General features: G+C 46.1%; 1 protein-coding gene across 1 annotated transcript in view; it reads right to left on the reverse strand.

Annotated features, from left to right (window-relative positions):
* The window catches only part of RBFOX1 (RNA binding fox-1 homolog 1), a 1,649,671-nt gene that overhangs the window by 1,359,319 nt on the left and 276,055 nt on the right, over window positions 1-14,297 (reverse strand). Inside the window, exon 2 of the mRNA XM_027773019.1 lies at window positions 1,776-1,838. Within this exon, the coding sequence (XP_027628820.1) occupies window positions 1,776-1,838 (63 nt within the window). The remainder of the gene's footprint in view (window positions 1-1,775; window positions 1,839-14,297) is intronic.

Consider the following 14,297-nt stretch of genomic DNA (forward strand, 5'->3'; position numbering starts at 1 on the left):
CCCAAGCAAAGCCTTTAAAAATTTCTTCCTTTTTCATTAAAAAAAAAAAAAAAAAAAAGATCATGTCTGCTTGCTGGTTTAGAGCAGCAAATTAATATTTCTTTCCTCTTTAGACTGCAGTTGTAGATATAGAAATACCATATCCATGGACAAATTAACATGTGCTCCCTTACAACACTGTACTAATTATCTCGGGGACCAGAGGCTCCCCTAGGTTAGCAGTGTCAGCCCCAGTGCAGGGTTGGAACAAGAATTTCTTTCTGAGAAGCAGCAAATTTGTATCGTGTTCAGAAGGCAAAGGAGTGGGAGGGTCATAAACAATATCAAAGTACATTTTTGTAAAACCTATCCTTGAAACCTTCTTACCTCCCTCCCTCCCCTGGCTGCCCCACAAGCAAAGGCATCTGGAAAAACCTTCTTGAAAGAGGAAAAAATAAAGTATCAAGCATATTTAACTACACCAAATAGACTTGAACAGATTTCAGGCTAAACAGCCCCCTCCTTTTTACTTACAGAACCTTGCAGTTTTCAGGAAATGCTGTAGCCTGAACTTCAAAGGCATAAAAAGATAGATGTGGCATGTAGGGAATTAGAGATGGAATTTCCTTTATTATTCGGAACAAAAGCCCTGAGTCTAATCTCCTGTGTGATACAAGCTTTAGCTGATCAGGGTTACACTAAGTCATTCTGATGTAGCTAACAGCTAATACACCCTCTTTTTATTTCTTTCTGTCTCCTCCTCCCCCTTCTTTCCATACTCATATGCAAATTCCTTAGCAGTAAGGGCAGTTGTGCAATACCACTGAGGGTAAAAGAAATCCCTTTGATCACGCTCTTTAGGCCTTGAGTCCCCTGGCCCCCCAATTCTACCTGCTTCTTTATGACAAGGGACGATATCTGCTGTATCAAATTATACTCCATTCCTCTCAGAAGTAAAATATGCTTAGCAATTCTGAGACCTATGAAGGAAGCGACATCTTGGAAAATAAATATTTCCTTAAGTTAGCCTTATAAAATGTTGGTATTTGTTGCTAAATTATTACAGATTTATTCATATAAAACAAGTTGCTTCTCAGTGGAACTATTGCAGAGCTGATGGCAGAGACTTCATGGAGGTGCTACCCCAAATGTTACTATATACATGAAAAAAAAAAAAAAAACGCTCGGGGAAATTGGACAAAATACTGCTAGCTTCACCAAAAATCAAGTCCTTGCGCGCAGACGGCGGAAAAGTGCTTACTTGCTAAAAACAAATGGAATTTCTACACTGTACCCCAGCATCTTAAAGTACAGAACTACTCTTTTTTTCTTTCTGCAGTAATTTTTATATAGTAGTCATGTATCCCAACTCAAAAGGAGCAAACTGAATTGTGCTTAAATGCCTTAAGAAACCCCGGCCTCACTAACGGATCTGTGTCCATTGCAGGCTTATGTGACTGGAGGAGGGAGACACAATGTTTCCAGATGAAGATATCCTTAAGGAACTGATGGAAAACAAAAGCACATTTTGTTTGAACCCCTAGCTACTTATGGTGTGGTCAGCCCACTAACAGCCTCACGCATTTCCCACATTCACCAGAGAGATGGGGTTGGGGATAGAGAAGGTGGTTCTCCCTAGCAAACCCTCTACCCATTTCTTATCCAGTGAAGAAAAGAATGACCCATGCAGCAAAGTGTCTGCAGAAACTTCAGGCCTGCGAAGAGAGCTTTTCAGAGACCCTGATGGAAGAATGGATGTATTCATGTAGTGAACGTTCAATACAGAATGCACTTACTGTGTGCTGAGTCCGATCGAGGAAGCTGTAGGTTCCAGTTGCATGAGTTCTTTGAGCAGTTTCCTAAGGAAAGAAAGAGGAGAAGATTTCAATATCAAGGATATGTTTATTGAGAGGTTTTGTTTTTTGTTTTGTTTGTTTGTTTGTTTGCTATAGGGTACATGTGTTTGCTGGGGAACAGAAAGCAAGAAATATCCCCAAGGGGGAATGGCCATGCCACAATCCCTTCTCCTCCATTACCCACCCTGGATTTTGGGCACACATACAAATGCACCTGGCATGAGTTTTAAGCCACCAGGTCCTGGACTCAAACCATGGTTGACCACATGGGAGTCCAGCAACATAACTATTACGCCAGCTGCTGGTCCCAATATCAAGGATCTTTTAAAGACAGAATCTCACTGTTTCATGATCCTGCCTCAGTTTCCCAGCCAGGATCACAATGCACCACCCAGTCCAGGCTTTAGGTTAGAACAGGAATCAGCCCAGGCTTCCCATGTGGCCCCATCCTACAGAGCATGGTATCTTTGAAGTGTGCCACTGTAGTGGGTCTCAGTAAGTGTATTCTTGAGCTGTGTCTGCACCTTCCTTGTCATGGTAGTACTGGTTAAGCTCTACAATACACTCTGACTATACTGTGAGCTTAATTGCAAGGATGGTGATGGCAATGATGAAAATGATTAAGTTGTTCAACATATTTTCATTAAAACTTTTCACACTCTATTAAGACAGTAATATTATTTTCTCTATTTCTGAGGAGGAAACTGAGGCTCCGATAGCTTGAAAAAGTTTCACTAAGCATGCACGTGTACATAGCACAGCCCAGATTTGAAGCTGGTTGATTGGGCGCTAAGTTTCAACATGCTCTACTGTACTCTCACACAGTGAGCTCCCTGTTACAGAATGTGTTCAAGGAAAGATTGGAGGTTGACATTTCAGAAATTTTCTTGTGGATTTCCTGCATGCAATTCAGTTGGATTAAATAAACTCTAAATTTCCTTTCAACTCTAGGACTGCAGGACTCTTATTATTATTATTTTTTAAGTTTTTGCTGTAGGCTATGTGGCTATGTGTGCTCATCAGAGACAGACAGAGAGGGGAGCTGGAGATGAGAAATCACCTCCAGGGAGGATGGTCATGCTGCAACCCTTCTCCTCTAGGGATTTTGGACATGCATGCACACATGCCCAGTGGGCCATGTAGGATCTAGCCACCTTAACCTCCACACCACCTGCTGAGCCAGAACGGCAAGTCTGTAAAACTCAGTCACGTGATAAAGTTCAAAGCTGGAACTACTTCGTTTTGAACAAGTACAATTGTGAGAGATGTCCCACCAGTAATACATTTCACAAACATTTCCTCTCCCAATCAAAAGCAGAGATTAATGTTCATGAATATTTGAATAAACCAAGTATCAGCTGAACTGAAAATGGCTGTTAAAGTTTCATATAATTCCATGAGTTGCAGGAGAGGTCATCTCCAACCAGAAAAATCAAGATTTACTAATAGACCTGAAGGAACTTCATGATTTCCTGTACCTATGAGGGTTGATTGCAGGGTTCTGGAATCTGGAGCCAGTGCTTCCTGAATTACTCTTATAAAGTAGCAATGCAATTTACACCCAAGCTCAAGGCAATTTGCAAATTTCAGAGCTTAATTTTAAACATCATTTGCAGATATGTTCGGAAACATGTCCCTTTTCTCAATGTAATAATGTAATAAACTACACACACTCATCACATCTTCACAGTCTGAGAGTCCACTGATGTTGATAAGTTAGAACATCTGGGAATATCAAGTGGTTTCAAAATATTGGAAGGGAGGTGTAAGAATATACCTCGCTATGAAGTGGTGGGGATGCTGGTAACAGTGTTCACCCCTCAATAACCTTTTGTTTTGTATTTTGATCTCTTTGACTTCTTTTTTAAAAAAGGAATTATTTTATTTACTTTGTTTATTATTATTATTATTAATTTACCAGAGAGAGACGAAGAGAGAGAGAAAGTGAGAAAGCAAGCCACCAGGTCCAGGTCTCAAACCACGGTCAGCCATGTGGGAGTCTAGCGCCCCCAACCACTATACCACCTGCCGGCTCCCATCTCTTCAACTTCTTTTAACGGCTAAAAACAATCAGTCTCATGAAATGATGCATTCATCCATCTCTCTGTCTCCCATCTATCCATCCATCTTTCCAGTCATCCTTGGTTCCACAGACTGTGACCAAGTCACTTCGCCACTCTTTGTCTCAATTTCCTCATCTCTAAAATGGAAATAAGCCCAGTGCCTGTGCCTGAATGAGCAAAGGTGTGTATTGAAAGTTCATATCAGTAATGGAAATGATGTTATGTCTGACACAAAGTGAATGCTGTTTAAAAGCTTGTTATTACTGAAACCATCTCGTCTTTCTCTTGTTCTTATTTTAATGCCAGGCACTGTCCTCTGGGTGCCTGCAGTCCAGTGGGGAAGACAGACCTTGGTCAGGGAGGTTGGGAGAGTGCTACCCAGGAAGTGGCTATGGCGCTGAGATTTTTTTTCTTTCCCTCAGAGGCTATGTTCATTTGTCAGAGAGAGAGAGGGAGAGAGAGAGAGAGAGAGAGAAGAGGAAGAAAGCACCCCTGAGTGGGGTGTTGTCGTGCCTTAATTCTTTCTCCTCCAATTCTCCATCCTGTCTGAATTTTGGGCCCACACGTGCACCTGGAGTGTTTTTTCAAGCTACTGGGGCTGGGATTTGAATCGCATGGTCAGTCATGTGGGATCCAGCTCTCTTAACTTCTTGATCACAGTACTAGCTTGGAGCTGATTTAAAAATAAAAAGTAGAACTTGATCTGGAAAGAAGAGTTATAACAGCTATGAATAGTCAAACTTGATGGTTCTCTTCTGTAAACTCATAGTGTGCCTCACCTGGATGACTATCTGAATTATAATAATAATAGTAGTAAGTTTTATTGCACCCTTAGCATATTCCAGGCTCTGTATCAAAAGTCAAATGTTTGAAACAAACAAACAAAAATTTGCTAGTGTGTGCGCTTGTCAGAGAGACAGAAAAAGAGAGGGGGAAAGTGAGAAAGCACCCCCTACAGGGAATGGCCACACCACAATCTCTTCTCCTCCATTCTCCTTTCAGAATTCTGGGCACACACACACAGTATTTGAAAAATGCACACAGCACATTTTTCAAACAGCTAGGTATAGGATTCAAACTGTTCAGTGGGCCATGCGGGATCCAGTCACCCTAACTGCCATGCCACTGGCTGGCCCTACTCTTATCAAAAATAAAGACAGGAACTGTCGCCAGGTTTGTCCTTCTCAACCTCAGCCCTTCCTTTGGCCACTCCTCCACCCTCTGACACACTCATACACTCTACGGTCTACTTTCAGTGAACTGCTTAGAGAGACAAGGCACGGTCACCCCTCGAGCCCTCAGATGGCATCCCTCTCTCCTCCTGAACTGCCTTTCATCTGCCTTTCAATGTGCCCAGTTTGGAGCTTTCTTCAAGGTCAACCAAGGGTGCCCTCTGCAGCTTTCGCTACCCTTCCAACTGGACTAATCGTGTGCGTGAGTTGGGGTGGAGGCCTGGGGTAGTGGGACCCGTGGCTGTTCATACTCTTCTGTCATGACCAGGCTCTCCCATGCTTTCAGACCCATTGTGATCATCACCTTCCCCGCTGCGCATCCCTGGCCGGCGGGGGTAATGTTCCCTCAGCTCTGTAGCCGTATCATCTGTCTCAGTGCCCGCCACTCGGCAGCTGCTCACGACAGTGGGTAACCTAACAAGTGATTCCTCATTCCCCGAAGAGTTACTGCACAAAAAAAGGACATCGCCCTTCATTCCAGAAGGAGGTTTTCGCTGTGCAAGAGGCCCTCTGTGGCGCTCCTACACCTGGTGCCCAGGGTATACCATTTACTTCATCTCCACGTCAGCCCTATGCCTACACTTTCATGTCCATATTTAATCCAACCTGCAGTTGAAATCAATTTTTAACCCCTCCCTTTTCCCTTCTTTCCAGTAATAAGAGTCTGTCAACCCGTTGCATGGATGGTGTTATGAAAACAAACACAGGCTGAGAACTATTGTGACCGGGTGAGAATGGATGTGGTCAATTAGAAGGCTACCAGACAGCAAGAGAGACCCAGGTACTCACTAGGGTTCCAGAGAACTGATGGAGGGGTTTGTGCTTTTGTGAGTTTGTGTTTGTTTGTTTGTTTGTTTGTTTTTAAGACTAAGATTGTCCTCAGTTTGCAATTAGGCTTGCAAGCAACCTGAAGAGCAATTTGTGGCCAGGGAGAATCTTGGGCCCCAGTGGAACTGAGTGGAATTTTCTTCTTACTGAGACTACGCTGGTGCTCCAGAGCTCCAAGTGAAGGAAACGCGAAAGGACGTCGGAGCAAAGTCAGGCAGGACGTGGGCGAGTGCTCGCTTCATGCATTAGCTACCTTCACCTCTGCACTCTGTCCCCACGGATGCACGAAATAGCAAACCGATTACTTCCAAAACACTAGTGTCAGTGACCCCAGGCAGCTGTATGGAGTTTTAGTCTCTGAGTCTGACTTTCTAAATAGGGCTGGCCACTGCAGCGTTTCTGCCTCCTGGGGCTCTGCAGGCTGCCCCATGGATCTCCCCGGGCGGGTCAGTGCATCTCCTTCTGTCTCTAGGCTTGCATCCACTGTCCTCTCCAGAGAAGGCAGAGCAAGCTCCTACAATGAATGCAACCACGTTACTTGATTGTTTGCACCCTGTATTAACAGCTTTGCATTTTATTCAGGGCCTGCCCTGTGACATGATTTGACATTCCACATGACGTACGCCTGGGCCCAGTTCTAGAAGGGAAAAGGGAGGGGTTAAAAGTCTAGTATTTATTAGTGAAGGGTCACATCTCCCTGCCCCGATTCCTTGTGGTCCAGCTCCCTGGACCTTCCAGTTCTGGGCCTCACTTTACTCCCGCCTGCCACGGGGATGTTCTGCAGGCTGGGCTCTGGACTGGGGCTGATCTAACACCTCGTTACCTGCCATGCACTGGCACTTCCTAAGGAAACACTCTACCATGTGGTCTCAAGAGCCTATTATCTTGCCTTTGACCACATTGTGCTTCTCTCACTTTATAATGAATTAATTTTTTTAAGAGATTTTTGCTATACGGTGCTTGTGCTCATTGGAGAGACTGAGAGAGACAGAAAGTGAAACATCACCCCCTATGGGGGGTGGCCATGCCACAATCCCTTCTCCTCCATTCTCCTCTTGGGAGTTTAGGCCTGCACACACATGTGCCTGGAGTGAGTTTCGGGTCACCGGGTCCAGGGATTTGAACCACTATCGACCATGTGGGAGTCCAGTGCCTTAATCACCATGCTACCTACCTGCTGGCCCAAGAATTTGATTTTTAGGTTTGTTTGTTTGTTTGTTTTTTCATAGTGCACGTGCACTTCCAGGAGAGAAACTAAGAGAGGGAAAGTGAGAAACCACACTTCTAAGGGTGATGGCCACACCTCAATCCCTTCTCTATTCTCCTCTTGGGATTTTGGACACACACGCACACATTCCTGGTATGGTTTTCAAGCTGCCAGATCTGAGACTTAAATCGCAGTTGGCTATGTGGGAATCCAGTGCCTTAACCACCATGCCACCTGCTGGCCTCTGAATTAAGAATTATTTTATTGACGTTCGTGTCAATCAAATTAATGTGGCTCTGATCACAACACCATGGACATGGAATGCACTCAATAAATATCTCCCCAAGGAGGGAAAGATGGAAGGCAGGAAGGGAGGGAGCAAAGCTGGGCTTCGTCACCCGATTGCTAATTTTAGACACACCCTGGGTAACTACTCACCTCCCCCTGCCCTTCTCTGTCCAGTTCGGTCTCAGAAACCACGTGGAAGCTCCATTAGGAAGCACTGCCTAGTGCAGGATGAAACCTCAGCTGATCTAAGTTCAGTTTCCTCCCAGGAATTGCAAGGCACTCAAAGTTTCTTTGGTTTCTAGAACTGAGAACTCAGTAATTGTGGGTCACTGTTCTCTGCCACACATGCAGGAAAGAATAGGAGAGGCAGGTTTGGGACCAACACAAAGAACAGAGGGATGAACAGGACAGTGGAAAGGCCATTTGGGGAGGGGGAAGGTGCAGGGTGGGCACTGCCCTGCTGCTTGACTGCAGAGTGGTTCAAGATGCTGGTCCCTCCTGGGACTGGCATCTGTCCTGCATCTTGTGCTGAGACTCACTCCTGCGCTGTGTAAGAAATACCCCCATAGAGAACCAGCAGTTGGCGTAATGGCTATGTCGCTGGACTCCCAAAACAAAAACCTCTCCAAAAAAAAAGAAAAAGAAATACCCCCATGTCTTGGACTAGTTTGAGTGGGTTTCTTTCCCTCTGCTGTTTACAAAGAAGGCACGTGTCCAGTGCTGTCTCCCAGGGTGGCACCTTGCCTAGCTCAGGGCTTCTCAGCCACTCTGAGTTATGTAAGCAAACCATATCTTTTTTTTTTTTTGAGAGGTTTTTGCTATAGGGCGCGTGCGCTCGCCAGACAGACAGAGAGAGATAGAGAGACAAAAAGTGAGAAATCACCCCCTAGGGGGGGATGGCCACGCCACAATCCCTTCTCCTTCATTCTCCTCTTGGGATCCTGGGCACACACGCACACGCGCCCGGCGTGAGTTTTTTTAAGCCACCAGGTCTGGGACTCAAACTGCGGTCGACTACATGGGCATGGGAGTCCAGCGACATAGCCACTACACTAACTGCTGGTCCCAGCAAACCATACCTTGACCACATGCGTGACTGTGACTGGGAGCACTCTCTGCCAGCATTGTGCCAGCCTGACCTCATTCAGGTGCCTGGAGCTAACCGGCTTAGAAAGGGCCCTGAGGCCACGACCACAGGTTGCACAGGGATCCGTAATCAGTCCCACCCGGGGGCTGTGATGGGAGATGTGCTGATGGCAGAGCACAGAGGTCAGCGCTGATCACGCCGGGGAGGGGAAAGGTGGCCCAGGTGTACGAGCATGAAGCCCCTGGATCGGAGGTAGAGACCTGACTCCTCCAGGGAATCCAGTGACTCCCAGTCACATGACATGGGACTGCCAACCAATGGCCACCATGAAAGTCCCGACATTCACCAGAGCAGGCACCGACTACTGCACAAAGGATTCGGCGTGTCCCTGGATTCACTGCAGGATAGAGGCACCCTATCTCTAGACTCTGAACAAATATGTATCTTTTCTGTAAATTCACAGCTTATTTTTTAAAAAGAATTATTCATTTTATTTATCATTATTTTGTAATTTGCTACTGGGCACATGCACTCGCCACAGAGAGAGAGAGAGAGAGAGAGAGAGAGAGAGAGAAAGAGAGAGAGAGAGAAAGAGAAAGTGGAGAAGCAAGCCTCCTGGTCTGGGACTCAAATAGCAGTTGGCCATGTGGGAGTCCAGCGCCTTAACACCATGCCACCTCCTAGCCCTTGCAGCTTGTTTTTAAGTAGAGCCATGGTGAAAGCGTCACCTCCACTGCCATCTTGTAGCAACATCCCATTCAGCAAGGACAGCTCAGAACGTCTGCGAGTGCAGGAGCTGCTTGTCCCATATTGTCTCTTTCCGCCCCCGCCCCCATGTCCCAAACCTGTCTCTGTGGTGAGTGTTCTTCAGAAAGGTGGTCTTCCCTTCCCCGCACGTCTGTCGAATACAAGTGACTGCGTTGAGCAAGAACACAGCAGAAGGGCCAGGGGTCTAAACAAAATGTTCTTTACTGCCACCATGCCTGTGCTTGACTGATTCTTCTGCTGGGGATTCTGCCTGGTAACTGTGTACCTGCTCTTCACGTCTTTGGGGAGCCCTAACTGACCCCCTCAAGTACAGTGAAGAACTCCCTCTTCCCCACTGTTAGATTCCAGCTCATATGGCTAAGTTATCCCCGTAAACGTCTGTCTGCTCCATGAAGCCTTAGCCCGAGCTTCCAGAGGGGACACACAGGTTGTAGGTGCAGGCTTGGGTTCCACACCAGCCCTGCTGTTTATTTAGACTTGTGTAAGTGCTCACCCTCCCTGAGACTTTGTTTTCTTATCTATAGACTGGGAATAAAACAATGCTCTCTCTAGAGGGTCGATGTGAAGACTACACAATGCAATTACCAGGCCCTGCTATGCATACATGTTTATCAGGCCAAACAGTCGGGACCTACACCTATGGAATCAACAGCAGATCTTCAATGAACAGTCTTAGCACACTTTGCAAAATTTTACGAGAAAGAAAACATCCTCTGATGATCTTCATCAGAGGCCGACACAGCTCCCGGCACACAGTAGGTGCTTATTTAAGACTTGCAAAGATAAGCAACCAATGGGTTCTTACCCTATCGATGAAGCATGATTGCAATTGCTACTCCAAAGCTTATTCTGGGCTTGCCATGTTGTTTAAATGCAATACATGGCCATTAGTCCGTCCACTGCATGTCCTTGGGCTCTCGCCCACTCGGCGGAGGCTCAGGTGCCGTGTCTGTGCTGCTCCACAGACAGGTTCCTCCCAGCCTCCCTCCCTGAGGAAGTAAACTTCCACCCAAGCTCCAGGGACCTCTGAGAGACTAACGATATTACACTCGCACGCCACCCCCCTTGGAGTCTCATTGTTGGTGTGTTTAATTTCCTGTCTTGGCCTTACAGGAGATTTCTAATGTTTGGGCTGTAGGGTATGTTCTGATTAAAAATAATCCTCCCAATTACGGGCTGGCATGAGCCTTGTGTCACATGCACGCTGCCACCAGACTCCGCTTCCCTGTCAGCAATAATTGTGTCTGCAGTGCCTAACTGTAAATGAAAACCCAAGGGGCAAGTTTGGGTCCCCAGTTCCTGGGCCGCACCGGATCTTTTAATTTGCACTGTCTGTCAAAAGGATGCGGCTGTGTGTACTCCAAAGAAATTCTCAGACTCTCAGATTCAAGGCCAGGGAGAGCAGAGGGACCACAGCCTTCTCAGAGCCGTGCATCTGAGCCCGCCAGAGATAACAGGGTGTGCGGAAGCCAACGAGGCTCTTTTGAGTTTGCTCCAAACTTTAGCTAGACCCAGTCAAAAAGGGAAGCAGAACTCCAGGGAAATTTCAAGGTGTATTGATATTATTTTTCCACCAAGTATACAAGACAGGACATTGAATTCAAAGCATGCAGTGGCAACTCTTTGAAAGAAAATATACACATGAGACCTGATTATTTCAGTCTCTATAAAATTAAAACTTTCTGGGGACGGGGTGAGAGGAAAGAGGGCTGTGTTTTCAGCTGGGAAATACAATCCAAGTACCCTGTGTAGCCGGAGAGCAGCCGTCCCTAAGGCTGGGCCCAGGTCTGGAGTGAGGAGTAACATACTGTCAGAAGGTGGCATGGGAAACAGCTTCTGGCCAGAGCTGCTTTGGGGGTGAAGGGAGGTGCTGCTGGGGTGCCTCCACCCCATACCTGTTTCTAAGAACCCATTGTCCCACCACTCTGATTCTACCCTCCTGATGCCTGGCTGAAGACCTGCTCTTGGGAGAGCAGGAGAAATCAGTGCATCTTCCCAAGAAACTACCTCCTTGGCTGAGCCTTGCTTCCGTGGGTTCTGCTGCCTGCTGGGTATGTTTTGGCAATGTTGAGTTATCCAGGTGAGACCTATTCAGGGCCATGTGGGCCACTGTGCCAGGGAAAAGGGATATAGCTCAGGGCTGGCAAAACAGGGCCTGCAGGTAGAATCCCACACACAGCCTGTTATTTTGAAAATACAACCTCACTGGGACATAGCCAGGCTCATCAGCTTGTGTGCATATAACCTGTCGCTGCTTCCAGGCTCCAGCAGCAGAGCAGAGAGCGGACGGGCTGCATGGCATGACACTCCACACTTCCCGCCCCGCACTCTAGGACAGCTCGCCAACCTCTGGCACAGAGGCTTACACAGACTCACACACAGGTCACAAGGATTTAAACAGATAAACATACAAATAATACTAATCATCTCAAGAAATAAACTCATAAATAATAATAAAATCTATCATTATTTACATATTTATTTGATTCTTATTACATTATTTAGATGTTCTATAATGGTCATGTTGTAATATTCAATAAAATATTGATATTATTTAATTTTATTATTTGTATATTATGACTAATATACAAATGTTGCTATATTAATAATATAGTAAATATTATATAATAGCTCTTTTTTTTTTGAGAGGTTTTTGCCATAGGGCACGTGCGCTCGCCAGACAGACAGAGACAGAGACAGAAAGCGAGAAATCACTCCCCAGGGGGGATGGCCATGCCGCAATCCCTTCTCCTCCATTCTCCTCTCGGGATCTTGAGCACGCACGCACACGTGCCCAGCGTGAGTTTTAAGCCACCGGGTCCAGGACTCGAACCGTGATCGACTACATCGGAGTCCAGCGACATAGCCATTACGCTAACTGCTGGTCCCACAATAGCTCTTATTATTTATACATTATTTGTTTAGCTCTGAATAGAATTAGAAATATACATACATATATACACACATATATACGTATATACATACACGTATATATACACACTCACATATATATATATACATATATATATATACACATATACACATACTACCCTTACAATACTAGTAGTAGTATCCAGTGTATTCACCACGTGCCAGGCACTTCTTCGTGAAAGTCCCTCTGATGCCCAACCTCTGTGCCTTCAGTCTGAAGGAAGGAGCACTAGGCCTACAAGAATCAGAAAACTTGCCCAAGTCTTACCGCTAGAAATCAGCAAAACCATGATCGGAATCCAGTCCTGTGTGGCTCACGTGATCTACCAATATTTAGTCTGCCTAATATGTCTTAGAAATAGAGATGTGTGGTTGGCTTTCTTGGCAGGGTTCTGGGGCCCGTTTCTAGCAGAAGAGAGAACGTGCCAGCACCAACTTTACAGAGCCGCTTTTCTGAAGCGCTTCCCTTTGCCAGCTGCACACAGACCTCGAGAATCCACATTTCCTCATTTAAAGGGATTTCCAGGGGCCTGTGATGTTTCCTTAGAAACTGGGGTACTGGGGCAGGGCAAAGGAAGTCCAGGAAAGGAGGATTTTTTTCAATTCTGCAAACCAATTATTTTTTTGCTTTTAAAGATGGTTTTTATTTCATTTTATTTATCATTATTATCATTTTTTAAAAATTGGCTACAGGGCATGCACGCTCACCAGAGAAAGACAGAGAGAGGGAAAGTGAGAAAGCAAGTCACCAGGTCCAGGACTCAAACCATGGTCAGCCATATAGGAGTCCAGCACCTTAACCACCACGCCACCTGCTGGCCTGAAGGCTAATTATTAAATTGAATGCCCAAAGACCAGCAGAAACAGCTGGAACTTCTGGCTGATTAGGGAAATTGCGTTGGTATATGGAGATCTAATTATTTCAGTCTCTATAAAATTAAAACTTTCTAGGGATGGGGTGAGAGGGAAGAGGGCTGTGTTTTCAGCTGGGAAATACTGTCCAGCTATCCTATGTAGCCAGAGAGCAGGCATCCCTAAGGCTGGGTCCAGGTCCGGTGTGAGGAATAAGGTACTGTCGGAAGGTGGCACTAGGACACAGCAGAGATGGCCAATGAGTTCTTTCCATCAAGAGGAATGCGGGTTCTCAGCAAAGGCTCAGAAGTTCACAAGAACTGCTGCCCAGATCCATGAGAGTCTGGAATTGGCCTGGCACACACCAGCTGCTAAGAAGACCAAGGGACCTTATGCATATTAAAACCTCCCAACTCCCTGCATGAAGAACTCAGGCAGACCAGCTGCGGGGGGAATGGGGGGGGGTGCTAGAGGCCTCAGGGGTGACCAGGGTTGGGCGCCTGAGTTGACTTGTATGTGCTGAGCGGCCACACATGTGCTGGGTGGGAAGGCTGGGGAGGCGTGCCCTGTGAGGCCCTGCCGAGAATACCTTTCTCTCCCTTTCCCACGTTCTCTTCTCTCTTCATGAAAGAAAGAAACTCAAAACAAAACAAAACAAAACAAAAAATAAGCCTTGGAGCATAAGAGGAGGGCCATAAAACCTCTGCAAAAATGTGATGCTCAAAGCTCCACTCCTTTCAATGCATGCTGGGTAGCTGAAAAAGCTTCTGTGCCACCTGCAATAGACCTGGCTGCAGGAGCAAGGCTCGAGAAGGAAATAGACCCCTGTGCGGTTGCGGCCCGCTGTCAAACTCCGCTCAAATACTGCCTCCTTGGCGAAGTCTCCCCTGACCCATTTCTGCAGCAAATCTAGGACAGGCTCCCCTGTCATTGCAGTTATTGTAGTTATAACTATACAGCAAAACATAAGTATTTGATTAGTGTCTGCCTCCCTCACTAAACTGAATATCCCATGGGGACTTGGGCGTGAAGCTTTTTGTTTTTCCACCAAGGGCTCTGCATCTAACACAATACCTGGAAAAAAAATAGTCTCCTTAAATCCTAGCACAATGAGTGAATGAATAGTCCCAGAATACATTCACATTTCCCTCTGGCATCCCAGGGGTCTTGATCTGAGACCCAGCAGTTCTGCACTACCCTATGCTG

Source organism: Tupaia chinensis, unplaced genomic scaffold (genome assembly GCF_000334495.1).
Source record: "Tupaia chinensis unplaced genomic scaffold, TupChi_1.0 Scaffold000042_1, whole genome shotgun sequence".
In the NCBI taxonomy this organism is placed as follows: Eukaryota; Metazoa; Chordata; class Mammalia; order Scandentia; family Tupaiidae; genus Tupaia; species Tupaia belangeri.